This window comes from Vanellus vanellus, assembly GCF_965231255.1.
Source record: "Vanellus vanellus genome assembly, chromosome: Z".
In the NCBI taxonomy this organism is placed as follows: domain Eukaryota; kingdom Metazoa; phylum Chordata; class Aves; order Charadriiformes; family Charadriidae; genus Vanellus; species Vanellus vanellus.
Window position 1 is genome coordinate 34683359 of NC_138908.1, and position 21750 is coordinate 34705108.

At 39.8% G+C, this 21750-nt stretch overlaps 1 protein-coding gene across 2 annotated transcripts in view; it reads left to right on the forward strand.

Annotated features, from left to right (window-relative positions):
* The window catches only part of KCMF1 (potassium channel modulatory factor 1), a 64727-nt gene extending 45320 nt beyond the window's left edge, over window positions 1–19407 (forward strand). Inside the window, exons 4-8 of one of the 2 annotated variants that reach the window (XM_082497585.1) lie at window positions 4764–4903; window positions 10271–10372; window positions 13547–13721; window positions 16736–17018; window positions 18772–19407. In XM_082497585.1, the coding sequence (XP_082353711.1) occupies window positions 4764–4903; window positions 10271–10372; window positions 13547–13721; window positions 16736–17018; window positions 18772–19033 (962 nt within the window). In that variant the 3' untranslated portion in view covers window positions 19034–19407. Of the gene's footprint in view, window positions 1–4763; window positions 4904–10270; window positions 10373–13546; window positions 13722–16714; window positions 17019–18771 lie in introns of both variants that reach the window. The other variant, XM_082497586.1, reaches the window with a different exon arrangement.
* Window positions 19408–21750: the final 2343 nt, after the last annotated feature.

A 21750-nucleotide genomic window follows, 5' to 3' on the forward strand; every position in this document is an offset into this window, starting at 1 on the left:
CAGGTGCAGCACCCTACACTTGCTCTTATTGAATTTCATAAGATTCCTCTCTGCCCAACTCTCCAGCCTGTCCAGGTCTCTCTGTATGGCAGCACAGCCTTCTGGTGTGTCAGCCACCCCTCCCAGCTTTGTATCATCAGCAAACTTGCTGAGGGTGCACTCTATCCCCTCATCCAAGTCGTTGATGAATATATTGAACAGGACTGGACCCAGTACTGGCACCTGGGGAACACCACTTGTCACTGACCTCCAACTAGACTCTGCGCCCCTAACCACAACCCTCTGAGCTCTGTCTTGCAACCAGTTTTCTATCCACCTTACTGTCCGTTCATCTAACCCACTCTTCCTAAGCTTCCCTATGAGGATGCTGTGGGAGACTGTGTCGAATGCCTTGCTAAAGTCAAGGTAGACCACATCTACCACTCTTCCCTCATCTATCCATCCAGTCACAACATCATGGAAGGCTATCAGATTAGCCAGGCATGATTTCCCCTTGGTGAATCATGCTGAGTACTTTTGATAGCCTTCTCTTCCTCCATGTGCCTTGAGATGACACCCAGAACAAGCTGTTCCATCATCTTTCCAGGGATGGAGGTGAGGCTGACCGGCCTGTAGTTCCCCGGGTCCTCCTTCTTGCCCTTTTTGAAGACCGGAGTGACACTGGCTTTCTTCCAGTCCTCAGACACCTCACCTGTTCTCCAGGACCTTTCAAAGATGGTGGAGTGGCCCAGCAATGACCTCTGCCAGTTCCCTCAGCACTCTCAGGTGCATCCCATCAGGGCCCATGGACTTGTGAATATCTAATTGACCTAACTGGTCCCTCACTTGATCCTCCTCAACCCAGGGGAAGTCTTCCTCTTTCCCTGTTACTTTCTCCAAGGCCTGGGACTCCTGAGGGCCTGGCTGGGTAGTAAAGACCGACGCAAAGAAGGCATTCAGTAACTCCGCCTTCTCCGCATCCTCCGTCACCATGGCTCCTGTCTCATTCAACAGTGGGCCCACAGCTTCTCTGGTCATCCTTTTGCCTCCAATATACCTGAAGAAGCTCTTCCTGGCAAGGGATGTCAAGCTCAACAGGTTTAGTTCCAAGGCGGCCTTGGCTTTCCTTGTTTTATCCCTGCACACTCTGGCAGCATTCTTGTAATCTTCCCAAGGGGTTAGGCCATTCTTCCACTGAGTGTAAACTTCCTTCTTCCACTTGAGCTTGTTCAGAAGCTCTCTGCTCAACCAGGCAGGCCTCCTGCATCCCTTGGCCAATTTCTTGCTCTTCGGGATGCACCGATCTTGAGCTTGGAGGAAGTGGTCTTTGAATACCAACCAGCTTTCTTGAGCCCCTTTTCTTGAGCCCAGAGCTCTAGTCCACGGGATCCCCCCAAGCAGTTTCTTGAAGACATCAAAGTTAGCCCTCCTGAAGTCTAAGGTTGTGATTTTGCTTCTTGTTGTTTTGTGTGTAGTGCCCATGATCCTGAACTCTATCTTTTCATGATCGCTACAGCCTAGGGTGCCCCCAACCTTAATGTCCTCCACCAGTCCCTCTGTGTTGGTTAAGTTCTGTGAATTATATAGGTCTTCTCTGTGTTGTCTCTGAAACAGTCTCTGTTACACCCTGGACTTGGAGCAGGTCAATTTTATGTAAATCTTTATTGCATATCGTGTAATTAAGAGAAGAACGGGAGACTTGAAAATGAGACTGATCACCACCTGGAAAATGTGTGCTGTAATTCTAGAGAAGCTATTTGTCCTGGCTTAACCCTGGTCCGCAGCTAGAACCACGCAGATGCTTGCTCACTCCCCCCAGTTCGGATGGAGACAACAATTGGAAGAGTAAAAGTGAAGAAAAAAAAACAACTTGTGGGTTGAGATAAAGACAGTTTAATAGGCAGAACAAAAACTGTGCACACAAGCAAAGCAAAACAAGGAATTCATTCGCTATTTCCCATTGACAGGCAGGTGTTCAGCCATCTCCAGGAAAGCAGTTGCTTAGGAAAACAAATAGTGTAACTCCAGGCATTTCCCCCTTCCTTCTTCCCCTAGCTTTATATACTAAGAATGATGTCACATGGCAGGGAATATTCCTTTAGTCGGTTGGGGTCAGCTGTCCCGGCTGTATCCCTTCCCAGCTTCTCCCTCCGCCCCACCCCTCCAGTCCCCACTCGCTGGTGGGTTGGTATGAGGAGCAGAAAAGGCCTCGACTGCCTAGCAACAACTGAAAAAAAAACCAATCTGCTATCAACACTATTTCTCATCCCAAATCTGAAACATAGCAGTATGCTAATTGTTAGTAAGAAGGTTAACTCCATCCGAGCTGAAACAATGACAATATTCAAGTCAAAAGATAGTTGTGCATGTAAGTAAATGCAATTGGTTCATCTTGTAGGATGATGTTGCTTAACACCTGTACGTAGGGACTGTCATAGTTCTGAATGCTAGCGGTGCAGTCCTGCCTCAGACCTAGATTTTTTTGTTTCTCTGGTCATCTGCCAGAGTAATTGTAGTACTAGTCTACTCGTATATGATAAATGCGAGCTTACTGTGAGTAATGGAAAGATAGTTTTAAAAGCTTTGACAAGGGGAAATTTGCTGCTGTTCTTGTTTTTGAGCATTCAGAACACACTCTAAAGCTGATGGATACTTATAAACCAAACAAGCAGACTTAAGAGTTTGTAAGAAGCTTTCTTCCAATCTGGTAGTATTGTCATCTTCAGTTGAATATGGTATATTTAAGGCCAGTGACCTCTCCCACAAATGTGCTCTTCATAGCTTCTCTGATTCTTCCCATGGATTTATAGGGGATCAAGTAAGGACAGATGTTGTGAATTAAGACATACCATATGTCTTGTTGTTAGGATGCCAGCTGAATGCCTGACAACCTGTCAAGGAAATGCCTGTCTTTCATGTGTTGGGTGACTCAGATGCATTCAGAACTGAGTCCTGATACATGTTGTGCAACAACCTTTGGGATTCCCTCTAATGATGATTCCAGGCATCTGTTTGTGTCAGTACTATATAAATGACTTTCAGGTTTTGGGGTAGGGCTGCTAATCTTTTGGGCGTGTCTTCCAACTTATGTTCATGCTGACTTTCAGTCTGTATAATTCTCCATTTTGATCATATCTGATATGCAATTCCATTGTCTAATGAAAAGTTACTTCTGTGCCTTATTGTATAAAGCATGTAATGGAACCTCAAATGCTGCTTTGGAGAACTGAGACTTAATTGGCTCGGAACTTTTTATTTTGGGTAGTTGGACATAATGTTTTCCTCATGTGTATGTGAACCTAAATTCAGGATGGCACTCAAGCTTAGTGTCATAGTTAATTTGATGAACCAGTTAAAATGCTCAGTGTGTCAGTCAGTGTTTCTTCTTTGCAAGGCTGGCTGTCTAGTTGGGCTTTTCTTACCATGCCTGTTAAAGGGATATCTTTCTCTCATCTGGCAGCATTTAAATTCTCTGGAAGCAGTGTTCAAATAAGGGGAACAGGGACTTCCTGAACATAAACTTTATTCTGCAGTGTGTTCAGTCTGATTCTGTATCTTTACCTCTGCATATTAGCATGTTACTAATAAGTTCATTTCCTGTATTGGTCTTGATATGTTAGCCCTCAAAACTTAATAATATGTAAAATGCTATCTGTTAATTTAGTGAATTACAGATATGTACATTTCTTAAGCTTACACATCATGTTTTGTAAGGCTGCAGAAATAAAAATGTTGTTCTGTTCTTTCTAGTCATGTCCTAAAGAGCGGTAGTAATAAAAGATGTCAAACCTTAGGAAGCTGTGACTTAAGCCATCAGAGGGACACGTTCCTCACAGATTAGTTAGATTTTTGCCTTGTGGTGCAGAACATGAGTTCTAGTATCTGTTCAGACTTGTCCGATTTTTAATGTATAGCAGCATATTTATAACTCTATGAAAATATTTTTCAGTTACTTATTAATGAGTCCTAGAAAAAAATGTCAGTGAAAAGATTTTAAATTACTTGCTGGAGAAAATGACACTTTTTATCTTGATGTGAATGTAAAGTTAATTCATGTTTTCTGTAGAATACGTGATGCCTTCAGAGTATGAGGCAAGCATTCTTTTCTGGCATGGTTAGATAAATTTTCATGTTAAGTTTGGAAAACTATGTTAGCAACTTCAGAGTGCCTGCTTTCACTGATAGTGCAAAAGTGCTTAAATTCAACACACCTAAAAGTTGCAACCAGTGTGTAACAGATAATCAGATTCCTTTTTCACTATCAATCTTCCATATTACATATTTGAGACATTTCAAAAACTACTTACTCTGAAGCAGTGTTTCAGCTATGGCAGAAATATTGACATGTGGTGTATCACTGAGGACTTTGAAATTTTAATGTAAATTTTCAGGTACTGGTGAGAATTCAGCTTTTGAAAACTCATCTTGTGATTGAAAAATACCGTAGATGACCCCAGTACATGGGGTAAGTAGGGTGGGAGAAGAGTGAAGGTTTGGCGGTGTCAGCATCATCGTCATAGTTGCTTCTACTGAATATTAGAAAATTATGTTATGTTTGCTAATGAAAATGAAATGTAGTCTGTCTGGTTTTTGTCATCAGTAATTGAACACTTGAATATCAGCTTGTGGCCTTTGTACAACATTAAAATAGCCATTTCAATTGAATACCAGATTAATTTGGCAGTGATTACATTGAAGTGCATTTATAAACAGAGGTTTACATGAACAAAATAAATAATTCTACTGCTTTGAATTAACCTCTATTTAAACACTTTCTGTTCCAGATTTGTACTATGGCGGAGAAGCTTTCTCTGTAGAGCAGCCACAGTCTTTTACTTGTCCTTATTGTGGGAAAATGGGTTATACGGAAACATCTCTTCAAGAACACGTTACTTCTGAGCATGCAGAAACATCAACAGAAGTGGTAAGAAGCTTCAGATTTGGCTTTCAGTTGTGGTAGAGATATGTTAAAAAGAGTCTCTCTTCTGGAAAATTAGTATCCTCCTGTTCTTTTTTTCTTGAAACATGAGTTTATTTGAATGCTTTGTAAGAAGACATATGTATGTTTGACGGTGACACCAAAATTCTTCTGTTTCGTGGGTATCATAATATAATAAGCTTGCTTTCTTCTTTCATGGTTGCTGTTTGGTTTTCCTGATGTAAAGGCTGGCATGTTTAGGAGTTTATTATCCTGTACGACAAAATTTAGAACCTTCTTGTGGTTATTCTGTGTAACTGTGTCTCCCTTTTTACAACCAGTATGTAACTGGCCTGGAAGCTCATAGCTGCACCAGTCTTTGGTACCTGTAAGAGAGAGGAAGACATGCAGACAGTTTGGTGTGTTTTTCAAGTAGCTTTTGTAATTTAGCTGGTATATTTATGCAGTGGAAGCTGTCATTCTTTTGAAAATACTGCTGTTAAGGTAGGGTTTTTTCTCCCATGACTAACGATTAGGACCCTCGACATGGTTAAAAACACACTTAAACAAGTGTCAACAGAAATACTTTAATCTGGGGTGTTAGCTCCTGCTATCCTGATTGTCTTTGGGAGTAGGAGAGACTAGGTTAGCAGAATGACATCCAGGGTGCTCTTGTCTGGTTAATGCTGTGGATTACTCATCACTAATACATTGTGAAGAAAATACTTATAAATAGGCTAGCTATTCTAATCTTCTAGTTTTCTTAACTTCCAAGGAATTCTCTGGAAGAAAACGAACCTCTTTCATCTACAAGCCTATTGAGGATCTTGTGCGAAGGAGTGATAGGAAAGGTGGTGCGTCTGCCTCTGAGATTCAAAGGTGTTCTGATATTTCTTAAAAACATAAGAAGCAAAACAGTTTACTTCACAATCAGTTGCACCGGAGGATCATAATTTAACTTTGTGACACACTGCAATTTTTATTGTCCCCTTGAGTTTTTCTTTAACTCTGCAACTTTGAAACATAGCATCAACCACTGAATGTTCCACATTTGGGGCACTTTCTTTGGTGGCTTAGTATTGCAATTCTTACTTGCACCACTTGATGTCAGTGATACGTTCCTGACACAGAATGTTGAGATTCCAGGTTTTTCAATTTCATACATCCTTGTTTGCAGCTGTGACTTCTAGAACTCATTACATAAAGCCTAAATTTGTGATTCTAGACACTTGCAACTCCACTGATTGCTAAAAGTGTTGTATGTGTGTAAAAAAAAAAAAAAAAAAAAAAAAAAATCATTCTTTCCTTTTTGCAAGTCAGTCTGCAATGTTGTTATATCTTTTTATATAGTTCTATATCTAGCTTTCTTGATAAATGGTTAGTGTGTGTGCACATAAAACTACTTGGGTACTGCAGCCTTACTGTAGATAGTGAAAGGCCACAACATTACTAAAGAGGAAAATATTACGGATTCTAAATGTTTGTGGTCTTAGCCTTTCAAGCAATTATTTCTGCTTAGATGCTGAGCTTGTAGCCCTTGTACTATCTGTGTCTGTCCAAAAATGTGTTTTATTTTAGATACGTATTTTTAGATCTTTAATGCAAGTTTACAGAGATGGAATTTCTTGTATTTTACAGCCCCCCCGCCCTGTTTTTCAAGGAATAAGTCAAAGAATTTTTGCTCCATTAAATTTTGCCATTTTCATGTTTGGAGTGGTGCACTTCCCCTGTTGAACTTCATGAGGTTCCTGTTGGCCCGTTTCTCCAGCCTGCTGAGGTTGCTCTGAATGGCAGCACAGTTCTCTGTATTCTCTAATCTAATCCTTTTCTACCGGAGGAATGTCTTCCTTGCTCCAGACTTTTCCCCTGGTCTCTAGGGCCTGGAATTCCTAAAAGGCAGTCTTGCTAGCGAAGATTGAGGCAAAGGACACATTCAGTACTTCATCCTCTTCTGTGGCTTGTGTAACCAGGTCCCCTGTCTTTTAAGCAATGGGCTCACATTTTCCCTAGACTTCTTTTTGTTGCCTTTGTAACTCTAGAAGCCTTTCCTGTTGCCTTTGATGTTTCTTGCCTCATTCAATTCCATTTGGGCCTTAGTTTTCCTTACTTTGTCCTGGGATGCTTGGACAATGTTTCTGTATTCCTCCAAGAATTTAGTTTACCCTAGAAGGGTAACCTCTGTATGATTCCTCTTTGTGTTTGAGTTTGGCCAGGAGCATCTTGTTCATCCATGTAGGCTTCCTGGCATTTTTGCCTGACTTCATATTCATTGGGATGTGGAGCACTCTTGGGCTTGGAGGGGATGATCCTTGAATATTAACAAGCTTTCTTGGAGCCCCTCTACCCAGGGCCATATCCCACGTGACTCCTCCAAGCAGATACTTGAAGAGGCCACAGTCTGCTCTTCTGAAGTCCAGGGTTGTGATCTTGTTTTCCTGTTTTGTCCCTGCCCTGAGGATCCTGAACTCCACCATCTCAAGGTCACTGCATCTAAGGCTGCCTTTGACCTTCACATCCTGAATGAGCTCCTCCTTGTTGTTGAGTATGAAGTCCAGCAAAGCACCTCTCTTTGTGGGCTCCTCTGTCACTTGGAGGAGGAAGTTATCATTAGTGCAATCCAGGAAACTCTTGGATTACTGTCATGCTGTATTGTCCCTCCAGGAGATAATGGGGTGGTTGAAGTCCCCCATGAGGACCAGGGCCTGCAAGTGTGAGGCAGCTTCTATTTGTTTGTAGAGGGCCTGATCCATTTGTTCTTCCTGGTCAGGTGGCCTGTAGTAGACACCCACCACAATATCACCTTTGCCTGTCCTCTCTTTAATCCCAATGCATAAGCTCTCCATTGGTTGTTCTTCCATCCCCAGGTGAAGCTTCATGCACTCCAGCTGCTCTCTCATATAAAGGGCAAGGCCCCCTTCCTCTCCTTTCTAAAGAGCCTATGTCCCTCCATTGCAACACTCCAGTAATGGGAGCCATGCCACCATGTCTCAGTGATCCCAAGGAGATTGCGGTCCTGCAACTGCACTCAGACCTTGTAACTCATTGTGGTCATTCCCTATGCTGTGTACATTAGTGTACAGGCACTTTGGAGAGGCACCCCAGCAAGTTGAGGTCCTGGAGAGGAGCTCCAGGAGGAGAGCTTGATATTTCCTTGAAGGTGATTGTTTTAATTCTGGGTACTTTAATTGAAAATTAGACTGGTGTCTATGGGAGTAGTCATAACTTTTGTGATTAAGTCTCTAAGGTTACACACTGAAAATAATAAATCATCTTATTTTGGTGAGTATTAAACCTCAGAAAACTACTAGTATTGCTTCATTGGTAAAAGTCCAAGGGTAATGGTAAGTGTTATAAGGCAAGTGCAGAAGAATCTGGCTGTCAGTATGATGATTGTTATTGTTGGTGTTGTGTTTCAGGTCAGTCGCTGTTCCAAATAAAATACAGCATTCAACTAGAAGTCTTCTAGCATTGTAAATACAAACATTTTAGGAAAGTTCATGAGATGTCGTCTTTGAATGTCATTTCAGAACAGAGACACAAATTTTCTACTATTACATTGCACTGCAGCAACTTTCTTATGTTTACAAAGGTGGTAGCTAGGCTCCTTGTACATGAACTTCAGGGACTAAGTTGGTGATAAAGTTGAGGAGAACTCTTCTTGCAGGAATGAAATAGACAATCTGAGAATGGTTCCTGTCTCATTCTTGAAGACTACAGTGTGGCTTGTGGAGGTTACAGAGATACTGTTGCTTAAAGTGGTTACCTTGTATGTAAGTAGGGAAGCAGTGGTAATATTAACAGACTTCTGGAAACTAGCAGGTATTCTGTGAGCATGGCTGACTTAGGGCTTGGCAGTAATCTTTCAGGTGTCTTTCAGGGTAACATGATGATTTTTCAATATAAATGATCATAACTTCAGAAGAAACTTCTGACAATGTTTTCTGTTCATCTGTACCATTTGTTCATGCATGTTCTGTTATTTTTAGCTGTGTGATGCTTAATCAGTGATGCTGCAATCTTTGTTGTGATTTTGCCAGAGCTTACGCTTAACTAACTGTTTATGTTTAACAATGCTTCAGTAACTTTTCCCAGTCAGAGACTTCTTGGAAGTTTAGTTCATGTTTAGAATTGCGGTTAGGATACTTAAATGCCTTCCTTCTCATTGTTCCTTATAACTTTTTCTTAGCTGATGTTTTTCTGAGGACTGTATCTCTTTTTGGGCAAATATGTGCTGTTCATAAAGCCTTTGTCGTCTTAGCAAAAGAACTTTATTTTGCTTTGCTGCTTTCAGAAATGTGTGATTCTCATGTTGGGGCTCTGTTTCCTCAGAGTGGCTTAAATGAAAAAGGATTGCTTTCAAGGTATTGTCTCCTGTTGGTATGAAACACCTTCTTGAAGATTAAGCAGCTTATAAATAAATGTATGGACTTTAGAACTATCTGTCCAATGTCCCTACAGGGTAGCTGTATGATAAGTTGGCATAGCTGAGTATTTATATTAAGCTGTAATAAGATGCTTGTAGTGTGTCTGCTTGTATGGCTTCTGTAGTGGTGAAAAATCTGGGAAAAGTTCTGTGAAGAGAAATGCTGAACATTGAAATTAGATGGGAAGGGGTTATAGCAAAAAGCTTTCAAAATGCTTGGTTTTCTGCACAGAGCTGACTACTAAAATTAAAGTGGCATTAAAGATGTAGCAGTTGCTGTCAAAAGCAGCTGAGATTTTACAGTAAACTTATTTCAAGACCTTGTCCTCACTTCTATAAGAGTAAGAAAGATGTGTGTGCTATTATATCTTAATGCCCATGGTCTTTTGAGATCTACTGTAAACAACTTGAGTATATGCATGGTGAGCACTGGCCACCTGGGCTTTGTTACAGCCAGTGTTGCTCCATAAAGACCAAGACCATATGACTGTGAGGAACACAGAGATAAATTCATAGAGAGAAGTTGCATTTAACTGTCAAAATGCTGTTAATTTGAGCGCTTAACATTTGTGGGAAGAATTTTGTGGAAGGGATTTTTTTTGTCTGCCATCTGTAAAACTTTAAAATCAATCTGCAAAACTACTGTAAAGAAAAATGGAAGATGCTTTTCAAGCTGTTTATGGAGTTATTCAGAAAACAAGTCATAATTATGGCAATTGTAATGGCACTGTTTGTGTGATGAAAATCATACAGTAAAAGATGTCTAAATTAGTGTCTGCACTTTAATATGTTTTCTGGGTTTTTTAATATGTTGCTATCCAGGTGTTTGTGAATATCTAGAATATGATTTTAAAGCACAAGAATCAATGTCTAATGATTGACTCAATGGTATGACTTCTGTTTTGTGTAAAATTCATAAAGTTGGGTTTTTTCTTCCTTTGTCATTTCAGATTTGTCCAATATGTGCAGCATTACCTGGAGGGGATCCGAATCATGTCACAGATGACTTTGCAGCTCATCTTACACTGGAACACAGAGCTCCTAGAGATTTAATATCCTTTCCAAGTTGAGGCAAAGAGGCTAGCCTGTTTCATCTAGTAGCTATGACTGCTTGCTTTGATTTTTGTAGTGAAAGGGTTGTGCCTCTGATTTTCCTGGAATTTAAGTTGCTAAAGATCTGTGTGTCAAAAATAAAAAGGTTCATTTGCTAGTTTAAAAAAGTATAAATACCAGATTGTGAACAGACAGTAGGTACACTTGACAGTGCTTTTTGCTCCAACAGCTCCAACTTTGACACTGAGAGATTTTTCTACTTGCACCATGGTATATCTGCCTGATCATTCATCTTGGTGCTGCTTTATGTATCCAGATTCAGTGGTGTGCTGTAGATATTTGTGACACGAAGATGATGATCTGAGGATGATTTGAGCTTAGCTGGTATTGATGAATGATTTTAAACTTGCTTAACTACTTTTAACACCATGTTTTAATCACATAATTTCATAGTGTTACTGACATTTTGTAATCTAATTCAGAAACTTTCAAATTTCCTGGGAAATAGGATGTTGTCTTTCAGTTACCTTAGCAGCGGGTTATGCAGACTGATCCATGCTTGATAGCTGAAGAGCTGCAAATATTGGGATTTTTTTGTCCTTGTTCTAGGAATATTTTTCTTCTTTTTTTAATCCCCCTCTCCCCCCCAGATTAACTGACAAAATATATTTTGGTTTGGGCTTCTTATTTAATGAGAATCAGGCTACATAGCCTACCTACAGTAAGTAATTTCTGTGAAGTATTGCTTTGTGTCTCGTTTAAACAAACTGACGAAAAGACTATATTACTACTTTGGTAGTGGCTTTTCTGTTTAAATATTTTTAAAAAGAAAAAAAAATAATCTAAGCCCTAGCAACTGGAGTGAAAAAAAAAACCAAAACAACCATCCTAGCCCTAGCAACTGGAGTTGGTTACCCTAGCAGAAGGGAGACAGCATTTAAGGAGATGGCTCCATTTCAGTTGTGTTTGATTGCCTTTAAGTTAAGGATCAGAACAGACTAAATGCATGTGTTCATTACTACACAATAATTGGATAAGTGTAAAGGAATTTGGGTGTTTATTGGCTGTGAAGGAGTAACTAATACAAAGAATAGTACAAAGTTAGATAAAAACAGTTGTCTCTACTTCACCCTCTCCCTGTGGACAGGAGTAGGGCTTTCAGCAGTTGGGAGGAAGAGGGTACTGAGTGCAGTGGCTCTGGCCATGTGAGCTTGGTCCCAGGCATCCCTGGAGGTCCTCCATGGTAAGGTGTCCCCCAAGGCAGAGTTGTGCCATCCTCCCTTTTGGCTGGAGGTGGGATGAGACTGATGAAGGGAGAGCATCTTCCAGACCATTGGATCTTTGCTGGCCTTTGGATATCTCTGAAAAGAGTGAGTCATTGAGCAATTCTTGTATTAGTTTAGTTCTGCTCTTTCTACCAATAGTGAGTTTTTAATAGCACCTGCCTAATATGCTTTTCTAACAAAATTTACATTCATAATAACTACTTATCAATGTACCAAATGTCAAACTGTGGGCCTCCAACATTAGCTTAACTGCTCTGTAGGCCAGGAAGTTTAAATTTTCCCAGTTACAGAGATGTATCAGAGATGCCACCAGATGACTTAGTTTGGGAATATTTGAGCTAGAAAAATCAATCTTTCCAAATAGAGTAAGGCTTTAATGTCAGTCATCCCAAAATGGATCTTTCTCAGATATATTTTGGGAATACATTATCTGTGGTTCAGCACTAAAAACAATGCATGTAGAATTTTCTACTTTATTGCTTCAGTGATCAGTGTTGTCAAGTCTCCAAAACCTCGTAAGAAGTGTATCCTGAAGTGACTATTCCATGTTGGGCTCTACATCATTTCTAGCAACAGGCAGGTCTAAAGTAGGAAAAAAGGGAGAGGAGATGCCCCTTTTCATCTAGGTGTGTCCCTTATTCCTACAGTCTGGGGGCAACTTTTTAAAGCCCAGTTTCTTACTTTAGGAGGAAAGTGTTTGAGAATTCATTAAATACAGCTTTTCAGCATCAATCATACAAATAGTTCTCGCATGGCTATTCAGTTTAAATGTTCTGTAAAATCTTTTGGTAATAGCCAGAAGTTCTTTCTTGCCATGAGAAGCTTAGTCATTTCTTTCAGTCTTTAGTTCTTGACCTCCATGACATCCTGAGTTTCTGCACTGTAAATGGTGTTTTATCCAAAGTACATTGGACTCTACTCTTACATAGTAATGGATACCATACGAGTGGGAATCATACTATTATAAAAATAAAGGTCATGGGAAATAGGAGGATTTAAGCTACAAGTCTAGTAACAGTGAAAGAAAATATTCAAGCCTATGCTATTTCATTTTGCACTGGTGAATTATACTAGTGATTTTTGAAATAAAAGGAAGACTTACCTGGATTCTCTTGGAGGAATGAATGTTAGCAACTTTCTGACAAAATTAAACTTTAAATAATTTGTTTATTGTCTCTTAGTTTATATGCGAAAATATATAAAAGTTGTGACTTGAAATATAAGCATCTGATATGGAGAAGGGGGGGAAAATGGGAAAATGAAAGGCATCAGTGTCATAAGTGGAATTAGTGGTATTTCTTTGGCTAAAAGAGGAAAAGAGAAACAAAGGGGTGTGACAGCAGGGAAACCTGCTGAATACTCTGGAAACCTACAATTTCTTGAGGACTGAAATGATGACATTTTTTGGATAAAAGCATGAAGTACAAAAGTCAAAAGGAATACAGTAATTATTATGTTCTTTTGATAAGAATGGCAGTAAACTTTTTTATTATTTTCAATACTTAACATAAGAATTGGGGAAGGAGAACAAAATCCCTATGTCTCTTTAATAAGCTTGGCTGAACGTGCACTTGCCAGAGTTTTCAGATTACTGAGTAGAAAACTTTTGATCTAAAAAACCCTCAGAAATTAAACCTGATGTTTCTTAGATATCATAAGCTAAAGAGATACAGAGAGTTTGGTGTACACAGCACTGGGTATCTTTGAGTTCAGAACAGTCAGTCTGATGTGCAGCATAGCTACAGTGTAGCTTAGCTTTGCTTCAGAAGTTGAATCATTATTTTGTGAATGAAGAATGGTGTGCACCCGAGTATTTCACCCATGAAATGTCCTTGTCACTTAATACTCAATGCCAAACAGTTCTGTTTTTCTTAACTTCTTCGTTACGATGAATCCAGTGGTGTTCGGCATGTACGTAGGATGTTCCACCCAGGCCGGGGTTTGGGAGGCCCCCGTGCACGTAGATCAAACATGCACTTTACTACCAGTTCTCCTGGTGGGCTTTCATCTTCTCAGAGTTCGTATTCTCCAAGCAATAGAGAAGCCATGGATCCTATAGCTGGTAAGAGCTATAACCATGAACTTTACCCCGGTGTCCTTCTTACACAGAGGAAGTAAAATTCAAGGTGATAATAGTTGCCACGCTTTCCGTTGTTACAAAGCTGCATGTATATATACGCTCCACAGTGCAAGTGTGATTGATGGCTGCTTGCAAGTGAGTGGTGTGCTTGGCTGGGTTGTCACAGGGCATGGAAATGCTGAAGCTGAAACCATTACTGGTAGCTTGTGCTTTTATTTCTAGATAGTTGTAAGGCTTATTCCCAAAGCCAATCTATGCACAGGTATTGTACATTTTTGAGTGATTGTGTCCAGTTTCCATCACATACTTTAGTACATCTCATTTTGATTTTCCACATGGATAAAGGTGTTTATGGAGGAGAGTATCTGTCTCAATGAAGATGAAATTAGCTGAATTTGAGTATTAATGGACATTTAAAATGTGTTCAATTTGTATTCAGGCTGACTGCCAGACTTGCTAATATCATGGATTTTTTTTTTTTCAGGTGTACTTGCAAATTCTGATATAGATGAAATGTTGCAAGTATTTACAGTGTATTTCAGTCAAGTTTAGAAAAACTGAGTGGGGGGGAAGGGTTTCTCATTTTCAACACCAGAAAATAATTAAGAAGTGTCTTAAGGATTCCCAGGAATAACTTGTTTGGAGTATGTTTAGCTTTGATGTGACAAAAAACTTTTTTCAGAGGGAAGAAAAAAAAGAGTGAAGAAAATTCTGAAAACAAATGTAACTTTCCCTAAGGGGAAATCTAAATGTTTTTATTCAGTGGTCTTTGACCATGCCAGCATAAGTGTCAGGGAAACCTCAGAACTTCTGCCATACTCCACCTTTGCTTCCGATGCTAAGAAGGCGTAATGTTTAAACTGGAGCTTCCTACTATCATGTTGTGACTTCTTCAGAGGGAGGTAGCCAGCCAGGCAGCTCAATGAGTCATTGCCCCTGAAAGGGAAGCTGTGGCTCTACTGCCTTCCTTAATCATGGTCCCCTTGCCTGCCTTCTGCTGTCTCTGCTGCTCTGCTGGCCTGCTGTGACCTATTTAACACATTAAATTAGCTGGGAAGAGGTATCCCATCAAGAAAAGAAAGTAAGTTAAGTGAGATCACAGGAGGGTCTGAAAAGGACTAGAGTTTGTTCAAGGAGGGAGGTGTTTGTGAAGTCTCCAGTGCAAGACCTTGTCTTTCTCTTACAAGGGCAGCTAGTTCAGTAGCCATTCCACATTTAACTGAGCTGAAGTTTGTTTTCAGCCTTACGAGGCCTTCCCACTTAGCAACATTAAATGTGGGATAGAATGGCATTCTTCTGAATCTTGTCTTATTTGGTGGAAGATGTGTTTTCACATTTAGAGTTCAGTTGCTTACTGAGCTGGGTGTCATACCAAGACTCTGTCTCGAGCTCCCATCTGCTTCCACATTATGGTTTCACTATACTCTAAGCTTTAACTTACAGTGAGAATAAATACATCAGAATCTTGTCTGGGAGTTTGTCTTCCCTTTTCCTGGAGTAGTAAATAGGAAAGACCACAAGAATTTTTCTGTTTAAAATAAATGAAGTTTATAGCATCTTTTACATTTTTCTCCCTTTTTTTTTTTTCCTCCATGTGGCATTTTCTAGTAATTACAATGGAATTAAGTTATTTAATCTCAGTATTAGTGTCAATGCTGATAAAAATGACTTGACCGTCCTGACTTTCTGACATGGAAAACGACTGTGTTTTGCTTTGTTCCTTCAGAGAAAGCCTTATTTAGAAGAATTATATTTTGTTAATGCAACAGAAGGAAAATTGTCACGACCTATATAGTTACTTTGTAATGTAGAGGCGAGGGGCTCTCTTTCTACTTTAGCCTGGAGAAGAGAAGGCTGAGGGGAGACCTTATTATGGCATACAAGTATCTAAAGGGTGGGTTGAAGGAGGATGGAGCCAGGCTCTTTTCATTGGTTCCAAGTGACAGGACAAGGGGCAATGGGCACAAGTTAGAACACAGGAAGTTCCGTTCAAATACACGGAAACAGTTCTTTACGGTGAGGGTGACAGAGCACTGGCACAGGCTGCCCAGGGAGGTTGTGGAGTCCCCTTCCCTGGAGATTTTCAAGACCCGCCTGGATGCAATCCTGAGTAATGTGCTCTAGGCAATCCTGCTTTAGCAGGAGAGTTGGACTAGATGATCTCTAGAGGTCCCTTCCAACTCTGATAATTCTGTGATTCTGTGATACTTGCTCTGCCCTTGCATCAACTACGGCAAGCAGGTGATGTAAGAAGTACCTTCTATACGGGTTGCAGAAGAGATTCTGCAGTAATGCACTAAGCAGTAATTTGCTGCTGGTAGTTCTATCAAAAAATTCTCTGTGCATGAAACTTGCTATAAGCATTCTATCCCTCTGAATTGGAGGACTTAAGGACAGGGGTTTCCTTGATTGCTAGGCCTCCTCTGTACTTCTGGCAGAAATAAAAATTCATACAGCAAAAATGCTTGACCACTCCAGTTTTGATGTGAGGCAATTCTTCACTAAATATTTTTTTATTAAGTATTTGAAGTAGTATTGTGATATTTCTCTCTTTGCTGCAGTACAGCTTCCCTTTAAGATATTGGGAAGGGGAAGCCTGTGCTTTGAGGGAACATTTGTAGGGAGGAAAATAAAATCGCCAAACAAAGCCAAAATGAAGTCACTTAGTCACTTGCTATTCTGACTTGAAGTTTCAGAGAATTGATGTGGAGGACATAATTTGTCAGGCATTCCCTGTAGATTGGCTCTCCTGTTACTTTGAAGGCATTAAAGCTTGACTTATTGGAATAAATCTGCATAAATGAGTCTTAATCTTCCTTACTCTTTGAGGCATTGAATGCTAGGACTTTTTTCAAGAGCTTTGTAGGCTCTTCAGTATTATTTGTTCTTTGATTTTATTGAAAAAAACGAATTGATACACTGGAATTCAGGGTGTATTCATTCTCTTGTGTAATACTTAAAATCTTTTATCATAGAAACTTTCTCTTCTCTGGCAGAGCTTTTATCTCAGCTATCAGGTGTGAGGCGTTCTGCAGGAGGACAGCTCAACTCCTCTGGCCCTTCTGCTTCTCAGTTACAGCAGCTGCAGATGCAACTGCAGTTGGAACGACAACATGCACAGGCAGCACGACAACAACTGGAGACTGCACGCAATGCAACTAGGCGCACCAACACGATCAATGTCAACACCACTATGACACAATCTACAACAACAACCAACACATCTAACGCAGAAAACAGTCAGCAGACTATCCAGAATTCCCAGTTTCTTCTTACAAGGTAACTTGTTCTGTGTACTTACTTGTATTTACCTTTTACCATTTCTGTTTGCCTTAGTCCTGATACAGACATAGAGTTCAATGAAACTTAAGTGTTTGGGGTTAGGCAAATGCCCTAGTAAAATGGTGTCTGATCAAATATATTGCAGAGTTAACAGGCTAATTAATCATATAAAATACATTCACAGTAGATGTCAACAGTGGTCGCAGACTGTGTAATACATAAAACTTGCTTCATCTACATTTCTAGCATGAAAGTAAACCCAGTAAGTATATCCAAAAGATGCAATTGCATCAAAAAGTAGCACTTTATAGCTTGCCCAAAGGGAATTATTGTGCTTTTAGAAAGCTAACTCCAGGAGCTGGCTGCATAAATATCCTGTAGTGGTCTAGTGTTCGCAGTAAAGGAGAGGCAATCTCCCAAGTACACTACTTGTTTTGGTGCACCTAGGAATGTGTTCCGAGGATTTGACTCGAGTATGGATTTCTGCGACTCTTGAAAAGGAGGCTGTTTTTGAGTTTTGGCTGAATAAGTTACTCATGACTCCAGGCAGGGGACTTCTGCCAGATCCTTCATCAAGTCTGTAGCCAACATACTGTGCTTTTGCTTGCATTTGTAACATCTTTCCAAACCTATGGTCTGTCTGCTCCCAAGCAATGGGCAAATGTTAGTTGCTACATCTCAATTTCAAGAGGAACAAAAGGAATATTTCTTAACTAAATTGTGCTTGTTTCCACTACTACTTTGAACAAAACAGGTGCGTTTCCAGTAATACAAGCATATAGACTTGAGCCATGAAGGAGAGGGAGAGAGTCAGAAGGTAGTATTGTTCAATAGGAAAGTAATCTTCAGTAAAAGCTGAAGGTTGAATAGGGGTTTATATATTAATTATTTTAGAGACTGGATAACAAAGCAAGTAAAGGATGCCATTAACTAACAGAATAATTATCTAGAAATTATACTCAGATGCCAGGGTTATTTTAAAGAGGAGTCACCCACTATGTCATACCAGTTCTTTTAAAAGGTTGGCTATTGACCCGAAATAAATCTTTTCTACATCTCCCCTGCTGCACCCCTCCATACATACTTTTGTTTGTCTGTTTGATATTGAGAAAGAGTGTGGGCATTTTAACAGCTCCTGCATCAAGAAACCTGGATTTGAGTTAATCTAACTTTTATCTAACTATAATACCATGTGACACCTTTCAATCAAAAACTAAGTATTATTAATCAAAGTTCCTGCAAGTGTCACAGATGGCAACTTTCAGAGTTGGAGCAAACAATTTCCTTGCCTATCAGGGCATGCACTATAACCTAAGAGAAGTGGTGGAATGGATGTTGTATCATGCTTTGGGAATCCCTAGGCTTTACACTTGCAATAGTGTATTCTGTGGCATATGTGAACTTCAAAGTTGACCTAGAAACAAAACAGGCGTGTAATGAGCATCTAGGAAATTACAACAGCCCTTTTGAAAAGACTCCTAAATAGCGGGAAACCTCAAAAATAGTTTTTTGTTTTCCTCTAGCTTTAGGCTGCGTTTTGAATGCTTTTGTAAACAGGGAAGGGGTGTTTGTTAAATGTATGGCTGTTGTACTGAGGTGTTGGAGGTTGCCAGAGCTGTACATGTTGAAGGGCAAGAAGGACTATCCTGAAGGAGCGGTTTTTGAGTGCCTTTTGGCATCTGTCAGTAGTGTCATCAGTGAAATGGGCTTTCACCAACTGCTTGTCTTCTCTTTCCTCTCTACTGTACAGGTTGAATGATCCGAAGATGTCGGAAGCAGAGCGTCAGTCAATGGAAAGCGAACGGGCAGACTGCAGCCTGTTTGTTCAGGAGCTTCTACTGTCCACTTTGATGCGGGAAGAAAGTTCTTCCTCAGATGAGGATGAGCGGGGGGAGATTGCAGATTTTGGTGCTATGGGCTGTGTAGATATTATGCCTCTAGATGTTGCTTTAGAAAACCTAAATTTAAAAGAGAGTAATAAAGGAAACGAGCCTCCTCCACCTCCTCTTTGATGACATCCCACTTTGCAGACAATGTCCTCTGTGCTGTATTTGCCAATGAAAGTGGACAACAACTATCTTGGGTTTGTTTTGGTGATTGTAATTTCAGGTCTGTCACTCTTGTTACATTGTGTACATTCAAAAGAAAGAGAGAAAAGATATATATGATAATCATTTCCACTTAACTAATTTTTACTTCTAGCAGGTAAATGTAGGTTGCGGTGCAGAGCAAAAAGCTCTGTGTCCTGTACCTTGACATGCAAAAGGCTCTCCTAATACTCCACATTCAAACTGAAGAGGAAAAAAAAATGAAAAATCTCTAATGAAGCTGCTGTGTGTATTTATGAATATTAATGAATAAAAACTGCTTGGATGGTTTACCTTAACTACTGCATGACGTTTTTTGCATCGTGCATGAGTTTTAGTGACCTTGTCATTTAAAAATTTAAATACAAGGAGTAAAACTATAAAACCCACAGCTTTCCCATTATTCAAAGGTTACGTGACAAAAGGGTTAGTGCTGACTAGCAGTTTGTGGCCACAAAGTAGCTTTTGAATAATACGTGACAGAATAACATCTTTATGTGCTGTTTCTGCACAACATGGAAACTCTGCAGTGGGATATATTGTCATGACCAGGGTGTGGCATTTTGCTGTATGTGACCATTATGTTGCCCTGTTAGCCATCACCTCAGTGTGGAGTTGAACTTCATTTTATGCATCTGTAGGAGACACAACAGTAGGGCCACTGCTGGAAGCCACTGCAAGGGGCTTTTGCGTACCCTAAAATCAAATGGTGTTCACTTTTGTTTAAAGTTTTTCCTTTTTGTGGTTGTTAAAATTTTTTTAATTGTTAAAAATGTTTTATTCAGGTGTAGACAACTCATATATTCACTGTGTTTAAACAAAAAAAAGTTACCCTGGATCATGTTGGTTTAGTTTAAAAAGCTTTTCACAGTCTCAATCATATTTTGATTTATTTATGTATTTGCTTCATAGTTTGCAGAGACCTGTCAGTATCAGCAGAGCTTGAGGAGTTGGATTCCCAGAATGTCAGTATATTACAATTGAATTCTTAATGCTAACTTTAGCACCTTTTATTTATTGTTTCTTTTGGTTATTTTTGCTGGTATAAAAAAGTTGAGAAACCCTTTTAGTTGAATCGTGCCACCTACATGCCTATACTGTTAACCCTACTGGTTTGGGAAAAAAGAGGGTATGGTGTTCTTGTGCACAAACATTTATAGTAGCCTCAAGATAAGAACAGAAGGGGTGTGTTTGGTTTTTATTTTCTTCCCCCCCTTTTTTGGGGGGGTGGTTGGTTGTTGTTTTTTTTTTTTTTTTGAATGTTAGATTATTTTTGAAAGTTAGATTATAAAAACAAAAGTGCACACAGCTTCTGATGAAATTTAAACTAAGCTTATATGATAGTGCGCTTCCAGATCTTTCTCACCTCACCTCCTCTCTCTTTCTCTTTCTCTGTATCCTTCCATCTCTGCAGCATTGCTAGCATTTTAGAGTAAATTTACAGACTTGAACACCAGATGGTGTTCTCAGCAGAACTGTGATGTGTATGCTAATCCAAAATAACAGCAGCAAAGAAGCAACCCCATAGACTGAAGTTTAAGTTCCTTTTTAAAAAAAAAAAAAAAAATCCTCAAATTGTGATTGTTTCCATATAGAGCAGTACTAGCTTTGTTTTCTTTTAGGCTCTGTAACAAAATATTTCAAGGGAAACTTTACATGAGGCCTCTGGTTATCCTGAGAGTTAGCCCCAGTAGGGATGTTTTTTATTGGTTGTTGAGGATTTTCAAGTTTTTCAAGCTGTAGTCTTTTCAAACACATCTGCACATTACAGTAAGACACACGGTTCAATAAAGCATTTTCAATACTGCTGTTTAGTTGATTTTCTTTGGTTTTCATGTATTACCCAGACAGTTTCGTTCCAGAAATTTCTGCAGCTGTCCTTAATTCCAACTGTATACAAAATCAGTTCATGTAGAAATCCCAGGTGATTGACATAATCATATTTTAAAACCACATGCTTTGGCAGGTACTGAAATATGTAATCCTAAACTCTTCACAGGTAGGTGAATTCAAGTTTCCATAAAACAAGATGCATTTAAAATAGGCTCTACTCAATGTGGTGGTATTTAGAATTGGTGTATGGCTGGTCTCCAGAGGACACTTGCGTTACATGACTTCCAAGCTCCACTCCGCTTGCTTTGAAGAGGATACAAATCATTATTATCCATGTTTATTTAGAGAGTGAATATATGCTGGCTGGGATTTAATAGTATTCTTGGGCATCACATTAACTCCTACGAATCTTCAGTTGTTTGGGGCTTTTTTAGGTTTAGAAATAATACAAAGTGGCTACTAGGAAGGTGTTTATTGCAAAATTCTTGGAATGCAGTGAAACCTGTATAAGACACCAGTGTTTGTTCATAAACTCTTGGTGGGAGCCCTCACAGAGGTTTGATGCTGCATACACGCTCCTTCGTGTGCAGGTTCGTTTCTGGGATGGGAGAGGTCCCAGGCTGCCTGTGAGGTGCATGTGATAGGCCAGATCTAGTGCACCAGAGGCTGCGTCATCTTTTACTGCGCTGTCAGTGGAGAGTGTGCCAGCTTTCATTCTGGCTTCAGTCTTCAGCTAGTAAGGACTGCCAAAGAGCCTTTTCAGGGGAGGAGGCAGAGAGAAGGGCATATATTTTTTGACAATATTTTAC